The 22,593-nt window shown below is 40.8% G+C and overlaps 1 protein-coding gene across 5 annotated transcripts in view; it reads right to left on the bottom strand.

Annotated features, from left to right (window-relative positions):
* The window catches only part of lrrc28 (leucine rich repeat containing 28), a 92,858-nt gene that overhangs the window by 41,838 nt on the left and 28,427 nt on the right, over positions 1-22,593 (bottom strand). For all 5 annotated transcript variants that reach the window (XM_072278250.1, XM_072278254.1, XM_072278251.1 and 2 more), the window contains exon 6: positions 19,873-20,010. In XM_072278250.1, coding sequence (XP_072134351.1) covers positions 19,873-20,010 — 138 coding nt within the window. The remainder of the gene's footprint in view (positions 1-19,872; positions 20,011-22,593) is intronic.

Raw genomic sequence — 22,593 nt, 5'->3', positions numbered from 1 at the left:
TGGCAGTAACAATGAGAAGAGGGCATGCATTGGGTGATGGGAGGTCCTTAATAATGGATGCTGCCTTTCTGAGGCACCACTCCTTGAAGATGTCTTGGATAAAACGGCTACTACCCATTATGCACCTGACTAATGTTACTACTTTCAGTACCTTTTTTTCAGTCCTGTGCAGTAGCCACCTCCCATACTAAATGGTGATGCAGCCTGTCAGAATGCTCTCCACTGTACATCTATAGAAGTTTTCAAGTGTTTTTAGTGACAAATCAGATCTCCTCAAACTCCTAATGAAATATAGCCAGTCTTGCCTTCTCTATAGCTGAATCAATGTGTTGGAACCAGCAACACACATAAAAGTTGCTGGTGAACGCAGCAGGCCAGGCAGCATCTCTAGGAAGAGGTGCAGTCGACGTTTCAGGCCGAGACCCTTCGTCAGGACTAACTGAAGGAAGAGTGAGTAAGGGATTTGAAAGTTGGAGGGGGAGGGGGAGATCCAAAATGATAGGAGAAGACAAGAGGGGGAGGGATGGAGCCAAGAGCTGGACAGGTGATAGGCAAAAGGGGATACGAGAGGATCATGGGACAGGAGGTGCGGGAAGAAAGACAATGTGGGGGGGGAACCCAGAGGATGGACAAGGGGTATAGTCAGAGGGACAGAGGAAGAAAAAGGAGAGTCAGAGAAAGAATGTGTGTATAAAAATAACCCCATCTGTTACTTATTTTTATACACACATTCTTTCTCTCACTCTCCTTTTTCTCCCTCTGTCCCTCTGACTATACCCCTTGTCCATCCTCTGGGTTCCCCCCCCCCATTGTCTTTCTTCCCGCACCTCCTGTCCCATGATCCTCTCGTATCCCCTTTTGCCTATCACCTGTCCAGCTCTTGGCTCCATCCCTCCCCCCTCCTGTCTCCAAATTTCAAATCCCTTACTCACTCTTCCTTCAGTTAGTCCTGACGAAGGGTCTCGGCCTGAAACGTCGACTGCACCTGTTCCTAGAGATGCTGCCTGGACTGCTGCGTTCACCAGCAACTTTTATGTGTGTTGCTTGAATTTCCAGCATCTGCAGAATTCCTGATGTTGGAACCAGGTTAGGTTCTTAGAGATATTGACACCAGGAACTTGAAACTGCTCACTCTCTCCAGCTCTGATCCCTCTGAGGATTGGTTTGTGTTCCCTCCTCCTACCCTTTCTGAAGTCCACAATCAGCTCTTTGGTCTTACTGATGTTGATTGCAAGATTGTTGCCGTGACACCACTCAACTAGCCGGTATATCTCGTTCCTGTACACCCTCTTGCCTCCATCTGAGATTCTGCCAACGATGGTTATATAATCAGCAGATTTATAGATGGGCATTAGAGCTATGCCTAGCCATGAAGTCATGGGTATAGAGAGAGAAGAGCAGTAGGATAAGCACATATCCCTGAGATGTGCCCGTGTCGATCGTCAGCGAGGAGGAGAGTTAGATTAGGCATTTTCAGAAAGACCTTCATGTCAGTTGTGTTAACTGTGCAACTAATGTGAAAGTGCCCCTCTAGACGCACGCATCGCAACAATATAGCACATCTAAACATTCTTGCTGCTGTTGCTTCTTCACCGTGATCTTTGATAGCTGATTTACACTGCCATGGTTCATCCTCTTATGAAACTAAAAAATATTTGCAATGATGTTAACTCATAATGTGAAATTAAATTCAAATGTTTTCATACTGATAGTAAACATTCATCCTTAGTGTCAAAAGCACAAACAGACTCCTGTTCCTCTCACCACAGGTTCGCTCCATGTCATGCTGCTAGTACAAGCAATTCCAGATGCTTCGTCATATAAACATGAATTCGAACTAAACAGGAGTTTCCACTGCAGTGCACCATGACTGAAATTACTTCCATCAGCAGCAATGTGGTTACATGTACGGTGGCAGCACGGAGGGATGGCTATGAATTGGGTGAGTGGAGAATAAAAGAAGAGAAATGGGAAGTCGTGTTAACTGGGAATCAGTGCTTTGAGATGAGGTGGGTATGGAAAGCACCAGCATAAACCACTTGGCTGTATGGAAGAGGATGGCTAATCCATTTGGGGAGAAGGGAGGGAGATGGTTCTTCAGTAGAAATAAGAGCTGCAAGTGAGGATGCTGGAGAGAAAGGCAGTGCTAAATTAAAGACAAGTGTTGGAGGATTACCAAAGAATGGTTGTGGGGTTGGGAGAGAAGTGTCAGCATTAACTGACATAATTAAAGAGACTACCTTTGTGAAAGGGTGGCTATCCAGTCTCTTACGCATGGCTGTGGCAGAATGACTTTGGGATGGAATGCACTACATAACTAGCACGTGAATAAGATGGACAAAAAAATCTTTGGCAGAGTTTTTAAGCAAATGTAAGCATTTTCAAAGACGCACTATTCTGAACTTCTGGCTTTGACCAGAGTTGTCATAGGAACTTCTAACAAAATGAAAACAGGAAAAAAACTCAGTTGTACTTACCCTGTGTAGGCTGCATTTATCAGGATGCAATGCATTCAGTGCCTACAATTATAGCAGGAGTGTGCAACAAGTTATTTTGTGTCTTATTGTTGCAATATGTTGAGCTTATAAATGCCTCAAATGAATGTAAAAACAAGATAAATTTCTTAGTATACAGTATTAAGGGAGACAGAGTAATATTTTTTCCAGACATGTCCTGAAAATTTTAGGAAATTGGTTTTTTGTACACCAGCCAAAATAAAAACATTTGAGCACACAGGGTTGTACTGCCATGCTCATTGATGTATTTTGCTTCCTGGAAATTCTAAGATTTAACTGTTGCCCCAGATCAGTAGATAGTAAAAATGAAAGAACTTCTTGAATTGTTCTTTTGCACATTTCAAATACTGACTAATTAGGTTTAGGATTTTCTCCAAAGGATACGATGCAAGCTATGTTCTCACCATTTGTGTGCATGAAGCTGTGTTACTTAACCTGGCAGTGCAAAGCCCTTTCCATAAACAAAAACACCAATGTATTACTGTTGAAATTCTGCCAGTATCAACATCCAATGGGATTACATATAAAGGTAAAGGTCTCTCATTGAATTCCTGCAATTTCACCAAAGTATTCATTGTCCTTTATATTGCATTTTCAAGTGAAAATACTTTCCATAGCTTAGTACAAGAAATAACAAACTGAAATATATCTTAATCTATGCAGCACATGGTAAACTTCTGGTATTTCAAAATTGAAGCAGACTAATAGTGCCAACTAGAAAAGGCACGATCAATTATACTGTACACTAAATGGAATGTCGTCAAAATTACTTCCCTAAAATTCTCAACAGATATGGAGATAAAACATGAAAACCCATTGCTACTTTTCATCATTTTTAATAACCCTTCCTTAAATAGGACTCATTAAAAGTAAACACGTACACTAAAAACTCACACATGTTAAATGCAAAATCTCCACTTGCAATACAGAAACAGAATCAGAAACAGGTTTAGTATCACCAGCAAGCAATACATAATAGAAAAAAAACATGAATTATAGTAAAAATATATAATTTTAATTAATTAAAGGAGGAAGGCAGCAGAAAGGAGATTATAGACCAGTTAGCCTGACCTCAGTGGTTGGGAAGATGTCAGAGTCAATTGTTAAGGATGAGGTAATGGAGTATTTGGTGACACAGGACAGAGCCAGCAAGGTTTCCTTCAGAGAAAACCCTGCCTAACAAACCTGTTGGAATTCTTTGAGGAGATTATAAGTAGGATAGATAAAGGGGACGCAATAGATGTTGTATATTTGGACTTTCAGAAGGACTTTGACAAGATGCCACACATGAGGCTGTTTACCAGGTTAAGAGCCCATGGTATTATAGGAAAGTTACTAACATGGTTAGAGCATTGGCTGATTGGTAGGAGGCAGCAAGTGGGAATAAAAGGATCCTTTTCTGGTTGGCTGCCAGTGACTAGTGGTGTCCTGCAGGGGTCAGTGTTGAGACCACTTCTTTTTATGCTGTATATAAATGATTTAGATGATGGAAGGCTTTGTTGCCAAGTTTGCAGATCATACGAAGATTGGTTGGGGGGCAGATAGTGTTGAGGGAACAGGTAGGATGCAGAAGGACTTAGACAGATTAGGAGAATGGGCAAGAAAGTGGCAAATGAAATACAAAGTATAATGTTGGAAAATGCATGGTCATGCACTTTGGTAGCAGAAATAAATATGTGGACTATTTTCTAAACGGGGAGAAAATCCAGGAATCTGAGATGCAGAGGGATTTGGGAGTCCTTGTGCCGAACACCCTGAAAGTTAAATTGCAGGTTGAGTCAGTGGTGAGGAAGGCGAATGCCATGTTAGCATTCATTTGAAGACGTCTAGAATACCAGAGCAAAGATGTGATGCTGAGGCTTTACAAGGCAGTGGTGAGGCCTCACCTTGAGTATTGTGAACAGTTTTGGACCTCTCATCTTAGAAAAGATGTGCTGGCATTCGAGAGGGTTCAGGTGAGGTTCACAAGGGTTACCATATGAGGAATGTTTGATGGTTCTGGGTCTGTACTCCCAGGAATTCAGAAGGATGAGGGGGGGAGATCTCACTGAAACCTTTTGAATGTTGAAAGGCCTGCACAGAGTAGATGTGGAAAGGACGTTTCCCATGATGGGAGGGTCTAGGACAAGAGGGCACAGCCTCAGGATAGAGGGGCGCTCTTTCGAAACAGAGATGCGGAGAAATTTCTTTAGCCAAACAGTGGTGAATTTGTGGAATTTATTGCAACATGCAGCTGTGGAGGCCAGGTCGTTGGGTGTATTTAAGGCAGAGATTGATAGGTTCTTGATTGAACATGGCATCAAAGCTTACAGTGAGAAGGCCGGGAACTGGTATTGAGGAGGAGATAGAAAAAAAGGATCAGCCATGATTGAATGGCGGAGCAGACTCGATGGGCCAGATGGCCTAATTCTGCTCCAATGGTCTTATGGTCTTATGGTCTAAAATAGTTAAATAAGAGGTGCAAAAATTTTTTAAAAGAATAAGGTAGCATTCTTGTATTCAATGTCCATGCAGAAATCAGATGGCAGAAGGGAAGAAACAAATCATTCCAACTTTCAAGTCTACGACAATATTTGACTTTTCATGAGCTTAGTTCATCCCAATTCAACAACTTAATTTTCTGTTCTTCCTTCCTCATTTATGTAAATTCTCTTGGCAAATAATCACAAACCTAGAATATTGTTCTCACAGAGTTGATGTTTGTAACAAAACAATTACAAGAATAAAAGCTTTGTTCAAGATGAAACATATTTGAAGAATTGTACATGTAAAACTTGCAGTTGTGAGACATCACAACAGCACCAACTCAGAAAGTGGAGGAACTGGGAGGAAATTATATGACATGACCAGTCAGAACAGCCAGTAACAAGATAATATTTACAACAGGATGGATGAGTTTGTGCATTTTAATGCTAGCAGCATTATGGGTAAGGGAGACAAAGTTAAGAGCTTGTACCAATACACGGAACTCTGAAGATCTGGCCATTACAAAGACTTGCTTGAGGGAGGAAAAGAATGGATGCTCAACTGTTCAAAGGTTTAGATGTTCTAGAAAAGACAGAGAAGGAGGTAAAACTGGTGGGGGACAAGTACAATTTCACACCTGCACATAAAGGGGACATAATGGAGGGCTTGTCCACTGAGTCTATATGGGTAAAGCTCAAAAATAAGGAAGGTGCAATCACTGTAATGGGATATTAGAGCCCCATTACAGCTCTAATTAATCAGGGAAAGATGTAAAAACAATAGGGCTGTTGTAGGAGTGACTTCAACTTACCTAAAATAGACGGGGACCTCCTCAGTGCAAGCGGTTTAGATGGGGCAAAATTTGTAAGGTACATTCATCAAGGTTTAATGAACCAATATGCAGATATATATATCCTCTTCTTAGACTTGCCTGTGCATGTATTTATTTAGTATACAAATGGCCTGGATAAAATGTAAACAGGTAGGTTAATAAGTTTAAAGATAGTGCAAAGATTGGTGGTGTTACGAATAACGTCGATACTGCCAAAGGATACAGCGGGATGCAGGTATGGGCTGAGAAATGGCAGATGGAGCTTACCCTGGCCATACGACACATGTTGCACTTTGGGAGATCAAAGTAAAGGCACAGTTAATGGCAAGATCCTGGGGTTCAAGTCCATAACTCCGTGAAAGTGGCTACATACGTTGATAGAGTGGTAAAGCCGGCTTGCCTTTATTAGTGGATGTATTGTGTTCAAGAGTTGGGAAGCCATGTTAGAGCTTTAGAAAACACTAGTTAAGATACTTCCGGAGTACTGCATTCATTTCTAGTCGCTCCCTTTATCAGGAGGACGTTGAAGTTTTGGAGAGGGTGCAGAAGAGGTTTACCAGAATGCTGCCTTGATGAGAAGGCATATGATACAAGGAGAAAGTGGACAAATTTAGGTCATTTTCTCTTAAGTGGTGGAGGCTGAGAGGAGATCTGCCAGAGGTTTATAAGATTATGAGAGGCAACAAGCAAGAGCAATTAGCTGGTATCTTTTTTCCTTAGGGTTAAAATGTCTAATATCAGCAGGCATGCACTTAAGATGAAGAAGGCAAGTTCAAAAGAGATGGGTGGGGAAAGGTTTTTTTAAATACAGTGAGTGGTGGGTGCCTGGAATCCGCTGCCAAGGTGGTGGAGATAATTACATTAGAAACGTTCAAGAAACTGTTAGACACATCAATATGCAGGAAATGGAAGGAAATGGAAGGATATGGCTACTGAGCAGGCAGAAGGGATTAGTTTACTTGAGCATTTGATTACTAATTTAATTCTGCATTACGCTGTGACCCAAAGGGCCTTTTCCTGTGCCGCACTGTTCTGTGTTCAATAAAAAATATAAAATTAGTTATCCAATACACTATCTTCCTTTCCCATTCAGCACTCAACCATGTCACTTCTAATGTCTTGTTGTTGAACCTAGCTATAATTATTCTCCCTCTGAGATTACTGTCTTTTAAAGAGTTCAACTGCCCCAATTCATCCAACATGATTCGCTTTCTCTGCAGTAAAGAAATGCTTTCTGTACTACATTCACATTGGTTTAATACTCAGATAGCATTGTAGCAAATAGTGATGGGCTTGTGTGTACTATGAATATTAGTTGGCATGGAATTCATTCACAGAATATACAAAGAACAGTACAACATAGAAACAGACTCTTTGGTCCACAATATCTGTGTCAACGATGAAGGCAATTGAAACTAATAGACTTGTATTTGGTCTATATTCCTCTATTCTCTCCCTATTCATATTCTTGTGTACATGCCTCTTAAGCATTACTATCATATCTGCTTTCATCACTTCCTCTTACAGGTCTTTCAAGGTACCAAGGTACTGTAAAAAAAAACTTGTTTTGTGAATTTTCTTTAAACCTTCACCCTCTGGAATTTCATATTTCCATCTTGGGAAAAAGACTCTTGACTACCCAGCCTATTTATGCCTCTCATCATTTTCTGTCTGGTCACTCCTCACCGTCTGATGTTCTAGAGGAAACAATTCAGATTGTCCAACCCCTCTTTATAGCCATTACTGTTCTGTATTCTCTCCAACGTTTCCATATCTTTCCTGTAAAGTGCTGACCAAACCTGGATATCATACTCCAAATCTGACCTAAACCAGTTTTATACAACTGAAATAGGACTTGTAAAATTTCATATTCAATACCCTGAACGATAAAGGCAAGTACAGCATGCCATTCACACTTCTTTACCATCTACATTCATACATTGCCACTTTCAGGTTGCTATGTCCATACATTCCAAGATCCTTCAGTGATCCCAAGGGTCTTGTCATCTCTTCTTACATTTAACCTTCCAAATTTCAAAACTAACACTTGTCCGCATTAAACTCCACACGTCATTTCTCAGGCCATATTTCCAACTGATCTGTATCCTGCTGCATGCTATGTCCCAGCATTGATCCTTGTGGGACATCAGTGGTCACAGACTTCTGGTCAGAAAAACACTCCTCCACCACTATCCTCCTTCTTCTATGCCCAAGCAAAGTTTGAATCAATTCTACTACGTCTCCATTGGATCTCATGTGCTTAATCATTTGAATGAGGCTGCAATCTTGTTGGATGCTTTACTGAAGTCCGTGCATACAAGATCCCCTGCAGTATCTTCATCAATCATCCTCATTGTATTCTCAAAATAAGTCTTGTCTTCTAAGACATGAACTAGCCAGCATAAAGCCATGCTGACTATCCTTATAACTCTATACTTTTTCAGATGTGAGTAGATCATATCCATTGAACAATACACATTGATGAAGGTAGAGCAGTGGATATAGTGTATATGGATTTCAGTAAGGCATTTGATGAAGTTCCCAGAAAATAATGAGGAATGGGATCCAAGGAGACCTCGCTTTGTGGATCCAGAATTGGCTTGCCCACAGAAGGCAAAGGGTGGTTGTAGATGGTTCATATTCTGCACGGAGGATGGTGAGCAGTGGTGTTCAGCAGGGATCTGTTCTGGGACCCCTCCTCTTTGTGATTTTTATAAATGACCTGGATGAGGAAGTTAAACAGTGGGTTAGTAAGTTTACTGATGACACAAAAGTTGGGGGTGTTGTAGATAGTCTGGAGGGTTATCAAAGGTTAAAGTGCGACATCGATAGGATGCAGAACTGGGCTGAGGAGTGGCAGATGGACATCAACCCAGATAAGTATGAAATGGTTCATTTCGGCAGGTCAAATTTGAAGACAGAATATAATATTAATGGTAAGGCTCTTGGCAGTATCGAGGATCAGCGAGACCTTGAGATCCGTGTCCACAGCGCGCTCAAAGCTGCTGTGCAGGTTGACAGTGTTGTTAAAAAGGTATATGGTATGTTGGCCTTCATCATCAGTGAGATTGAGTTCAAGAGCCGAGAGGTAATGTTACAGCTATATAAGACGCTAGTTAGACCCCACTTGGAGTACTGTGTTCAGTTCTGGTCACCTCACTACAGGAAGGATGTGGATACTATAGAGAGAGTGCAGAGATTTACAAGGATGTCCTGGATTGGAGAACATGCCTTATGAGAATAGGTTGAGTGAACTTGGCCTTTTCTCCTTGGAGTGACGGAGGATGAGAGGTGACCTGATAGAGGTGTACAAGATGATGTGAAGCATTGATCGTGTGGATAGCCAGAGGTTTTTTCCCAGGGCTGAAATGGCTAACATAAGGGGACATAATTTTAAGGCGTATGGAAGTAGGTAACAAAGGGGATGTCAGAGGTAAATTTTCACGCAGAGAGTGGTGGGTGCGACGACGGTAGAGGCAAATACAATAGGGTCTTTTAACAGACTCTTAGATAGGTACGTGGAGCTTAGAAAAATAGAGGGCTATGCTGTAGGGAAATTCTAGCAGTTTCTAGAGTAGATTACATGGTCGGCACAACATTGTGGGCCGAAGGGCCTGTAATATGGTATAGATTTCTATGTTTTCTATGTATGAGAATCCCTCAAAATAATGTCCATAACAATGATGTACAGCTTACTGCCCTAAATTTCCTGGTTTGTCATTACTGCCCTTTTTAAACAAAGGTAGAGCATTGGCTATTCTCCCATCCTCTGGGACCTCACCCAGGGCTAAAGAGGAGATAGAGATCTCTGTCAAGGTCTCTGCAAATTCCACTCTTGCCTCTCTCAATAGCATCTGCAATCCCAATACATTAAGCATCCATATTTAACAGCACCTAGCGACACTATATACTAGTTTTAGAGGGAAATTAAGTATAGCATTTTTTAAAAAGATACCTTTAACACAATAAAAACAAATAAGAGTTCTTCACATCAGTGCATATCAAAAGGGATAGTGGAAAAGTTGAGGTATTAAGGAGTTACTGAAAAAAAATGGGAGTTAAAAAAATGTGGTGCTGCACAGAGACTTACGGAAGAAAATCCAGAATTTTTCTGACTTTTTTATTTGGCAGAACCCTAGCTCAGACAGGTTCAATCATTAATTTTCTGAAGATGGTACTATTTGTGATTCTTTAATTAGCAAAGTCACAGAGTCATACTGTCAGGTACTGAACAGTTTTCACTTCAGAATTTCCAGACATCTGCGTATGTTCCAACCTAATTGTTAAGGTCACACTTGTCTTTAGTGATCCTTCGGCATCAAACTGCTGCAGAGTGCCCAACTGATTGTCAATGAAGAAGTCCTGCACTATGGCAAGGCTTTGTCCACATATGTGTCTCAACACAAAGAAACTCAAACTTCAAACAATGGCGACTGAAACTGAAGGAAGGTGAATTTTCTGTGCTTGTCCAGCCACTGAGAGACATGGACGAGGAAATGCATTTCAAGTATTTTTGGATGTCAGCAGGGAGATTTGACGATTTGGTTCATCGTCTCCAACCATTTATTTCGCATCACTGTACGCTCAATATACTCAGAGACTGGCAATCACCATTCGAGTTTTAGCTTCAGGTGGAAGTCAACAGGCTATAACAGCTAGCTACAAACTGGCGTCAAGCATAGGGTCCTCCATAATTTCAGAGGTCTGTAAAGCTTTACGGAAAGCATTGCAGCCAGAGTTCCTTCCCTGCCCTTCATCACCCAATGGGAAGCTATTGCAGTGTAGGAGGAAATGCGATGCTACCAAGTGGACCAATCACAGTTGTTGCGGTCTGCATCACCGCGACGTGTAGTTACATTTTTGGGGAGGTGCGCTTCAGGCTACGGCATAGGGTACGTGGCTATGCCGAACCTATGGCATAAATTTGACGCAGAAATATAAATTGGCCTTAAGTCTAGAAACCACTTAATTGTAAAATTTAGAAACTTGCAAACACTACAACAAAAAGAAATGTACTAATATATTTAAAAAATGCTAAACTAATGGCACCTACAATTTAAGTGACAAGAGAAAGGCTACAAATTTGAACTCCTCCACGAACTAATATTGTTGTAACTAATATTGGAACACAGCTGTGAAATCAATGGCAAGTAGATCCCAACAAATTCAGGATTGCTTTTACAATCACCTCACTTTCCCATACAAAGGGCACATGGCATGTAGACTTTTGGCACTTTCCTGCAAATGTCTGGGCCAATGAAAATGTATCAATTGTTTTTCATCAAAATGGACCAAATAACACCTCAGATTGATGGGCAACTGAATTTCAAATCTAGACTCACCATATCTATTAAACTGACTTTTCATTATTTTGAACAAAATTAATGCAAATCCAATTATTTCCTTTTTAAAAAGAATTAATCCTTATAAACTCCTGCTTTCCCATTACACTACATTAGTCAACAAACTATGCTCAATGAGTATGCATTTCATAAAATCATGAGATTAACATTCTGTCAACTAAACATGAGGAAGGCCTGAATCCAGACTGATTGTACACCAATGGAACTAGGAGGTAGTCTAAGTGGTCGGCATGGCAACACTCACTTCAGATAAGTCTTCAACAATTCTTAAACTGAAAATGCCCCACGTATATCACAAAGACTAACACCAATTCTCTTAGAACTCCAATATCCACATTCCTTTGTCTGAGACTGGCTAACTGATTAAGACTGATAAGACCTAATTAATGCATTGAGTTTAAGACAGGTGAACTTTCAAAAACTTTTGGATAGAGGATGGGTTTTAACTTACCCAAACAAATCTCTATTTCATTCTGCATACTTCCACGAGCAGAGAGCAATTGGGATTAGGGTTATAGCTGACTTTTTGTTGTCTGAACTTTGAGGCTACTATTGATCTTTTTTTTGCGCAGGAGAGGTGGTTTGATTTTTTTTCTTTGAATGGGTTGGTTCCATGGTTCTTTGTTTCAAGGCTGTCTGTGGGGAAAATGAATTTCAGGGTTGTACGCTGCATACATACGTTGATAAATAAATGTACTTTGAATCTTGAATACAACAACTATACAATCCTACAAAAAGTAGTGGACACGGTCCAGTCCATCGCCGGTAAAGCCCTCCCCACCACTGAGTACATCCACATGAAACACTGTCGCAAGAAAGTAACATCTATCATCATGGCCCCCACCACCCAGGTCATGTTCTCTTCCTGCTACTGCCACCAGGAAGAAGATACAGGAGCATGTGGACTCATTGCATCCTGTTCAGGAACAGTTATTACCCCTCAATCATGGACTCACTTTCAAGGACTCTTCATCTCATGTTCTCGATATTTATTGCTTATTTATTTATCATTATCATTTCTTTACTTTCGTATTTGCATTTTGTTGTCTTTTTCACACTAGTTGAATGGTCAAGTTGGTGAGGTCTTTCATTGATTCTATTATGGTCATTATTCTATTATTGATTTGAGAATGCCCACAAGAAAATGAATGAAAAAGAAAATAAGGTGACATACTGGTACTTTGATAATAAATTTAAATTTACTTTACTTATTTACTTTGAATTTATACTGTGTTAACAATAGGACATCACGAGTAAATGGGTAGCAAAATATGGTATAGTGACAAGAGGAAAAGGCTTTGAGCCCTGCTGAAGGTTAGAGAGACCTGAAGGTCTGAGCCATTATCTCCATGCCAATAGAAGGAGGGATATGGAGGAGAATGGGGTCAGCATGGTCATAACCTGAGGCCTGTACCAAATTCACTGAAACAGATAGAGCTTGCTCAGGTCAGTAGGGCGAGCACTATTCCCACAGCTGCATTAACTTTACACAGCCCCAAAGTCAGATCCTGTTCCAGCTGCTATTTCCATCCTGCAAAAAGAATGGAGTTGTACATGACATGCAACTAGGAAGCGAACACTGAAGCCCCACTTTTGACAGATCTGGTGGCCTTTTGACTCTGTGATTTTGTAAAATAAAAAAATATATTTTCTATCAAGGGTTGCGATATACAAGCCAACCATACCCAGTATGAAAGTGGGTGGCTGAACGCGAGTTGCTTCTGCCCCTTCAACTCAGTGCATTTGTGTAGAGCCCAGTGGCAGATCAGGAGTTCGGAGGTACTAACATTTGACCCTCAAGCTCAAACATGATTTCATCAATGCATTGTCAAGAGCCATTACAAAAATAGATCAGTAGTTCTCTAAACACAAATCTACCAAAGAGCAGTGCCGTCCCACTCATGGCAAAACAAAATCTGAATTATTTCTAAGACTTTCCTTAGAATTGCCCATGTCAAAAAACAAACTTTTAAATACTGGAGTATCTATGACTGAAAACCCAAACAGTTATGTAATATTGTAGACACAGATTATTGCAGCACATGACATTCATTTAAGGAGCATTGCAATTCTTTCTTGGAAACCAAACCACAAGCTACTTAGAATCTTGCACTGTGGTACCTCTGCCATCTGCTGGCCTAAAGCTACAACTGTTATGAAAGAGGCCAGTAATGAATGAGATGAATTAAATCTGCTTTCTCTGGAAAAAGTAATTATCTTTCCAATTAGTTAATTTATATAGTGCCTCCAAAATCAGCAAATTTCCCCAAGCGTCTCACAGTAACTTCTGAAAGAAAAAGCAATTAGAGAATGGCAAACACTCGAATAGTTAACTTCTACAGAATTCTTTCCAAACTTTGCAAAGAGGTAAAAGTATTCTGTATATATTTATTTCAAGACTATGGCATTAGACTGCACTATGGCAGACAGAAGTGCTCTACACTGGGTAGTTAAAACTGCCCAATGCATCACTGGCATCAGTCTATCCACCAACAAGGGAATACAGAAAGGTGCAAGAAAAAAGGCCAGAAATATCATGAAGGATCCCAATCACCCGACCGATTGAATATTTGTTCCACTCCCATCAGGGAAGAGGCTAGGTAGCATCCATGCCAGGACAACTAGACTCAAAAAAAGTTATTTCCCCCATGCGGTCATGCCGGTCAACACCTCCACCAATTTACCCATCCAACCACCGCTACATACCAATCACCTAGTGTCACTCAATGTACATACAGTCATTCAATGTATACAACTGACTTGTACATGGTGTTTTTGTTTCTGCATTGTGTTCTTTATGCTTATTATTTTTTTATGCTGCATCAGTCCTGTGTAACAATCATTTCATTCTCCTTTCCACATGTGTATTGAAGAATAACAATATACACTCTTCAATCTTGAATCTTGAAGTTACCTGGGGTCTGGAGTCAGATAAACAGAATGCCAAGTAGACCAGAGGGAGTGGGTATCAGACAAGGAAAAGATTGAAATCATAAGCTGGAGTTAAACAGCGCAAATCTTAACACATCCACAACATAATTTTCCAGTAGCCCAATCGAATCGAGAGCAAGAAAGGGGTCAATACAAAGGTCCATGTGAGATTTAAAAAAGGAGTATTCAAGGGCTTTTGGTGTTTTTCCGGCAGCCCAATCAAATTGACAGCAAGAGAGGAGGCAACTCACTGGTCCTTGAGTGAGATTTTAAAAAGAAGTATTTGGGGGCTTTCAGCGTTTTCTGGCAGCCCATTCAAATCACAATTCACCAGCAAGGGCTAATAAAAGTAAGGAAGGGACAAGTTGAGTGGCCATTGAGTGAGTGGACTAGTATTAGACTGGGGAGGCTTTGGCACATCAGGCTTCGCGAGAACAGGCTTGGGGTAAGTATGTATCTGAAAACATTTCTTCATCATTCTTCATTCTTTGTCTGTTAGTGCATAGTTAGACCAGTAAGAGTGGATCCACAGGCTGTGTTGTGTTCTTTGTGTCAGATGTGGGAATTCTGGAAGGCCTCCAGCCTGCCGGGTAACCACATCTGCACCAGGTGCACTGAGCTGCAGCTCCTCAGAGATCATGTTAGGGACTGGAGCTACAGCTCAACGACCTTTGGCTCAAACAGGAAAGTGAAGAGGTGACAACTGGAAGCTACAGCTAGGTAGTGACCCCTAAGTAGCAGAAGGCAGGTACCTAGGTGACTGTCAAGAGAGGGAAAAGAAATTGGCAGCCAGTGTAGAGTACCCCTGTGGGTAATCCCCTCAATAATGACTATTCCACTGGATACTGTTGGGGCTGGGAGGGGAATGACCTAGCAAGGAGAAGCTTCAGCAGTGGGGTCTTTGGCACTAAGTCTGGTGCTATAGATCTGAAGAGAAGTGGGGAGAAGAGGACTGCAGTAGTGATAGGGGATCCTACAGTTAGGGTAGACACGAGATACTGTGGACACGACAGAGATACCCAGATGGTATGCTGCCTCCCAGCTGCCAGGGTCAGGAACTTCTCGAATCGGGTCCATGGCATTCTAAAGGGGGAGGGTGAGCAGGCAGAATTCTTGATACTTATTGGCACCAAAGACGTAGATAAGAAAAGGGAGAAGGTTCTGAAGAGCAAATGCTCAAAGGTTCAAAGGTTCATTTAATATCAGAGAACATAAACAGTATATAACCTGAAATACTTGCTCTCCAGCTTTCTACCTAGGGAGCTAGGTACAAAGTTGAAAAAGCAGGACCTCCAGGGTTGTAATCCCTGGACTGCTGCCTGTGCCAGTGAAGGTAAGTATAGGATGATTCGCAGATGAATACATGGCCGAGGAACTAGTACAGGGGACTGGGCTTCAGGTATAAAATCGTAAGACCGTAATACATAGGATTAGAATTAGGCCATTCAGCCCATCAAGTCTGCCCTGCCATTCCATCATGGCTGATCCCAGATCCCACTCAACCCCATATACCTGCCTTCTCACCATAACCTTTGATATCCTGACCAATCAGGAAGCTATCAATTTTCACTTTAAGTATACCTACGGTCTTGGCCTCCACAGCTGTCTGTGGCAGAGCATTCCAAAGATTCACTATTCTCTGGCTAAAAAAAAAGTTACCTCTTACCTCTGTTCTAAAGGGTCGCCCCTCAATTTTGAGGCTGTGCCCTCTAGTTCTGGATACCCCCATCCTCTCCACATCCACTTTATCTAGTCCTTTCAACATTTGACAGGTTTCAGTGAGATACCCCCACATTCTTCTGAATTCCAGTGAGCACAGATCTAAAGCTGCTAAATGCTTCTCATATGCTAACCCCATCGTTCCCGGAATCATCCTCTTGAACCTCCTCATGAACTCTCTCCAATGACGAGGCATCCTTTCTGAGATATAGGGCTCAAAACTGTTGGCAATTCTCCAAGCACAGCCTGAGCAGTGTCCTATAAAGCCTCAGCATTATCTCCTTGTTTTTATATTCTATTCCCCTTGAAATGAAGGCCAACATTGCATTCGCCTTTTAGATCATTGGGATCTTGTCTGGAGAAAGGGAACAAAAGGGACAGATTACACCTGAACCCAAAGGGGATGAATATCCTTGCAGGCAGGTTTGCTAGAACTGTTGGGGAGGGTTTGAACTAATTTTGCAGGAGAAAGGGAAACTAAGCGATAGGGCTGAGGATGGGATAATTGGTATACAAACAGAGGCAGTGTGCAGTGAGGCAGTCAGGAAGGATAGGCAAAATTGCAGTCGGTGAAATGAGTTGCCCTGTAACTAAGGACAAAATCTAAAAGGGTGCTGAATACAGAACTGAAGGTGTAAAATTTGAATGCTTAGTATATAGAATAAGGTAGATGATCTTGTTGTGCAGTTAGAGATTGGTAGGTATAACCTTGTGGACTAGGGTTAGGGTTCTGAGTGAAACAAGATTTTAGTTAGAAGCTTAACGTCCAAGGATACACTGCATTGCAAGGACAGGCGGGTAGGCAGAGGCATGGCTCTGTGGCTTAAAAATGAAATCAAATCTTTAGAAAAGAGTGACATAGGACCAGAAGATTTAGAATCCTTGTGGGTATATTTAAGAAACTGCAAGGGCATAAAGCCACTGGTAGAAGTTGCTATATATTCAGGACTCCAAACAATAGCCAGGATGTGAGCTACAAATTACAACAGAAGGTAGAAAATGCATATCAAAATGGCAATGTTACAAAGGTCAGAGGGGATTTCAATATGCAGGTAGATTGGGAAAATCAGGTTGATGCTGGATCGCAAGATGGGAAGAATGCCTACAAGATGGCTTTTTAGAGCAGCTTCTGGTTCAGCCTCTAGGGGATCAGCTATTCTAGATTGGGTGTTGTACAATGAACCAGATTTGATTAGGAAGTTTAAGGTAAAGGAATCCTTAGGAGGCAGTGATCATAATATCATAAAGTTCATCCTGCAATTTGAGAGGGAGAAGCTGAGTCAATTGTGTCAATATTACTGTGGAGTAAAGGGAATTACAGAAGGAATAAAAGAGGAGCTAGTCAAAGTTGATTGGAATGGGATACTAGCAGTAATGACTGAGCTGCAATGGCTGGAGATGCCGGGAGCAATTTGAAAGGCGCAGGAGAGAAACATTCCAAAGAAGTATTCTAAAGGCAGTATGACAGGAAAATCAAAGCCAACATAAAAGCAAAAGAGAGGGCATAAAATAGAGCCAAAATTAGTGGGATGATACAGAATTGGGAAGCTTTAAAAAAACAACAGAAGGGAAATTTTTTAAAAAGCTATAAGGAGAAAAGATGAAATATGAAGACGGTAGCCAATAATATCAAGGAGGATACCAAAAGTTTTTCTGATTAATAGAGTAAAGGAGAGTCAAGATATCCGACCACTGGAAAATGTTGTAGGAGAGGTAGTATTGGAGGACAAGGAAATGATAGATGCACTGAAAACGTACCTTGCATCAGTTTTCACTGTGGAAGAACTAGCAGTGGTCCAGAAGTTCAAGTTCAGGGGCAGAAGTGAGTACAGTTGCTATTACTAGGGAGGAGGTGCTTGGGAAACTGAAAGGTCTAAAGGTAGATAAGTCACCTGGATCAGAGGGACCATATCCCAGGGTTCTGAAAGAAGGAGCTGAAGAGATTAGTAATTGCATTAGTAATGATCTTCCAAAAATCAATAGATTCTGGCATAGTTCTGGAGGACTAGAAAAGTGCAAATGTCACTTTACTCTTTAAGAAGGAAGGGTGGGGGAAGAAAAAACAACATTATAGGCCAGTTAGCCTGACCTCAGCGGTAAGGAAGATGTTGGAGTCGATTGTTAAGGATGAGGTTTCGGGGTACTTGGAGGCACATGGTAAAAAAAGCCAGAGTCAGCATGGTTTCCTAAGGAAAAATCTTGCCTGCGAAATCTATTGGAATTCTTTGAGAAAATAAGCAGGATGTGGATGTTGTGTACTTTAATTTTTATACAGAAGGCCCTCAAAGGCTTCATGCTGTACATGACGCTGCTTAGCAAGATTAGAGCCCATATTACTGGAAAGGTACTAGCACGTACAAAGCACTGGCTGATTGGCAGGAGGCAAAGAGTGGGAATAAAGGGAGCCTTTTCTTATTTGCTGCCGGTGATCAGTAGTATTCCGCAGGAACTGGTGTTGGGACTGCTTCGTTTTACACTGTATGTCAATGATTTGGATGACAGCATTGATGGCTTTGAGGTCAATTTTGCAGACGATACAAATATAGGGCAGGCAGAGTTGAGGAAGCAGGGGGGCTGCAGAAGGACTTAGACAGATTCAGAGAAGGGACAAAGTGGCAGATGAATATAGTATTGGGAAGTGTATGGTCATGCACTTTGGTAGAGACAACAAATACTATTTTCTAAATGGGGAGAAAATTCAAAAATCTAATGCGCAAAGGGACTTGCGAGTCCTCGTGCAGAATTCGCTACAGGTTAACTTGCAAGTTGAGTCGGTGGTGAGAAAGGCAAATGCAATGTTAGCATTCTTTTCGAGAAGTCTAGAATATAAAAACAAGGATGTAATGCTGAGGCTTTATAAATCAATGGTGAGGCCTCACTTGTAGTATTGTGAGCAGTTTTGGGCTAAGAAAAGATGTGTTGATGTTGGGAGAGGGTTCAAAGTAGGTTTACAAAAATGATTCCGGGAATTAAAAGCTCATCGTATGAGAAATGTTCAATGATTCTGGGCCAGTACTCGCTGTAATTTAGAAGAATGATGGGGGATCTCATTGAAACCTTTCAAATATTGAAAGGCCTCGATAGAGTGGATGTGGAGAGGATGTTTCCTATAGTGCGGGAGTCTAGGACCAGAGGGCACAACCTCAGAATAGTGGGATGTCCATTTAGAGGAGGAATTTCTTTAGCCAGAAGGTGGTGAATCTGTGAAATTCTTTGCCACATGCAGCTGTGAAGGCTAGGCCACTGAGTGTATTTAAGGTGGAGGTTGATAGATTCCTGATAAGTTAGGGCGTGAAAGGTTACAGGGAGAAAGGAAAAGAATGGGGTTGAGAGGAAAGAGGACCATCCATGCAGAGCAGTCTCGATGGGCTGAATAGCTTATGGTCTTGAAATCAAGGAGCAGAAGTTTGAAGCCATCAAAACAGCAATTCACAAATGAGGAAATTTGATTCTGAGAAAGAAGCAATGCAAGCCACAGTATTATGGATGGAGCATAACGGGGACAAGTGCACGGAACATTTCAAATTTGGGAGTGAGTCACATGAAAGATGTAAATCACGAAAAGCTCCTGATCTCTCTGCACCAATTACCAACAAGTTACACTTACGTACACACAAATGGCTGAAGTCAGAAAAATAAAAACAAAAGCCCTGACAATAATTCTGTTTCTTTGTGGATATTTCTACAGGGTCAGTAAATGTTCATGAAATGATTAGTAAGATGTATTCAATATTTTAAATCCAATGTCAACTACAAAAGCATCAACACATTTAAACCATTTTCCTCTCTTTACAATGAAAGATGGTTTTGTAAGACTTATTCACGTTGTCAGCTTTCATAAATTGATTAATTTTTTGAGTACAATTATTTAAAGAACACATGCTAAATACTAAAGATGATGAAAATATTACTTACATTATAATATTTTTTCAGTTATATCAGATTCAGATACCTAAAAGGATAGGAAATCAATGTGTCTCTACATGTGTAAATAGAAAACAATTCCAATGCCTTCCACAGATAGTACCTCAGACTGCTTCCTTACCAGAAGGAAGAAATTTCAGTCGGTTGTTTGCCAATCGCAGATGCCGTAAAGATCTCAACTGACCAACCTCAGGGCAAAGGATAGCCAAGGCATTATTACTAAGATCCAGTGTCTGTAGTTTAACCAGGGTGCCAATTGCTAGAATAGAAAGGGAAAAAAATGTAAAGTTAATACTATCATCACTAATTTTAAATGCTCTGGAATTCAGGATAGCTATTTTCTAAAATTTCAGAAAAGTTATGTTTATTTGTGATATGACTAGTAGAATTTGCTTGAATAGTGAACCAGTGGATGTGGTGTATTTGAATTTTCACAAGAGGTTCCATACAGGAGGATGGTCAGTAAAGCCAGGGCACACAGAATCAGGGTAATACATTTAAATTGAGAATTGGTTGGACTGCAGGAGCAAAGAGTGGGATTAAACAAGGTCATCACAGGTCGATGGGCTGTGACTAGAGCAAGGGGTCAGTGCTTGGATCACAACAATCCTTGATCTATGTGGAAGGAACCAAAAGTTGTTTTTCCAAGTTTGATACAAAACTGCATGGATGGTGAGTAGAGATGAGGATACAGACCAGTTAAGTGGATGGGGGAAAGAAATATAGCAATGCAATATAACGTGGAAATATGCGAAATTATCCACTTTGGTAAACAAAACAAAAAGAATGGTAACTTTTAAATGGTGAGAGATTGAACATGTTAACATTCAAAGAGGACAAAGTGCCCTTACACATAAATCACAGAAAGCCATGGGGGGCGGGGGAGAGTGCAGCATGCTGGCCTTCATTAACATAAGATAACAGGAGCAGAATTAGGCCATTTGGTCCGTTGACTCTATTCCACCATTCCATCATCCCTCTCAGCCCCATTCGCCTGCTTTCTCCCCGTAATCTCTGGCAATGAATTCCACAAATTCACCACCCTCCAGTGAAAGAAATACCTCCTCATCTCTGTTCTAAAGGGACGTCCTTGCATTCTGAGGTTGTTTCAATGAAGTTCTCCCCTCATTCTTCTAAACTCCAGTGAGTACTGGCCCAGCACCATCAAACACACCTCATACATTAACCCTTTCATTCATGGGATCATTCTCATGAACTACAAAGGGCTCTCTCCAATGCCAGCACATCCTTTCTTAGATTACAAGAGGACTGGGGAACAGAGATAAAAATGATTTATTCCTATCATACACAGCCTCGGCAAGACTGCACTGGGAGTACTCTGGAGAGTTTTAGTTTGTCCTGCTAAAATCTGGCATATTTGCCAACAGTCACTAGACTGATTCCAAAGATTGCTGATGGGCTATATAAAGAAGATATTGAGGTTCATATTCTCTTAGGTTTAGAGGATTGAAAGTGGATCTCATTGGAACGCAAAATTTGTACAGAGTTTGAGAGGCTACAGGGAGACCGCTTCCGTAGCTGAAGAGTCTGGAAATCGTATTACCAGTCTCACAATAAGGGTAGGCCTTCAGCACTGAGGTGAAGAGAAATTTCCTCATGTAGAGACCAGTGAATTTTTGAAATTCTCTGTCCTGATGGCTGTGGAGGCTCAAGGGATGTATTAATTCACAAAAGAGATTAATGCATTTCTGGATATAAAGAGAATGACAGGGTATAGCAATAGTTCAGGGAAATGGAGCTGTACTAGAAGATCAACTATGATCACAGCAAATTGTGAACCACACCTGAAGAGTCAAATGTCCTAGCATGCGTGCCAATATTTTTAAATTATTATATCAACGGTTGTTTATTTGGACAATGTCGACCAAATCCTAATGTTCAACTACTTTTCCAACTGTTCTTAAAAGAACTACATATGGTCAGTAGAAAGGGTAGCAGAAATGAATTATTAATAAACCAAACATTACACAATGGAAGTACACCATCTAATGTTAACATGCTGAAAACAAAATATTGCCAATCATGATTTAAAGGCAACTACTATTTCATAAATAACCCTTCAGGTTACCTCTATTTTACTGGATTACAAAACGTAACTAAAATTAACTATAGCTTCATGGAACTAAATTATTACTCCTTTAAAATTGTGCAAGCATAGATTTGTTTCTCATCCTGTGGATGTCTGCTAAGACAGTTGGCTCTTCAAAATATCTTACCACAATGGTTTAAACGATAAATCTCTTACGCATACATTTTTTAATCATTTGCAATCTGGTCCAGAAAGACCATAATCACAATCATAATTGAAGATACATCGGACAATTTCAACACCATCAATATCCTGAGAGTCACCACCAACTAGAAACATAACTGATTTATCCATGTAAATATATGATTATAAAGCAGTTCTATTACTGGGAATATTGTAGCATTTGATTTTCATCCTGAACCCCAAACACTTCTCTCTCTCAGCATAACATACAGTAAGTATGATGGAACATTCCTACTTTCCTGGAGAGCAGAGCTCCAAAGATACACAAGAAGTTCAGCAACATTCATGTCAGAACTGCTCACTTAATTGACACACAAATCACAGGACTAATCGCTCGCTCAACCATTGTATGCATCTCAGGCATAGAGTTGCATCTACAAATTGCAATGCAGCAAGTCCCCATAGTTTCTTCAATATTATCTTCCTGAAATACTTACTACCTAAACAGGAAAGAACAACAAGCACATAGCAGCTCCACTCTTGTAAGGTCGTACATATATAGGAGCACCTTCAAATGAATTTCAGCACTTTAAGGTGGTGGCTCACCAA

Source organism: Mobula birostris, chromosome 14, assembly GCF_030028105.1.
Source record: "Mobula birostris isolate sMobBir1 chromosome 14, sMobBir1.hap1, whole genome shotgun sequence".
In the NCBI taxonomy this organism is placed as follows: Eukaryota; Metazoa; Chordata; class Chondrichthyes; order Myliobatiformes; family Myliobatidae; genus Mobula; species Mobula birostris.
The sequence above is the reverse complement of the archived record's forward strand: the minus strand, read 5'-3'. Positions and strand labels throughout refer to the sequence as shown.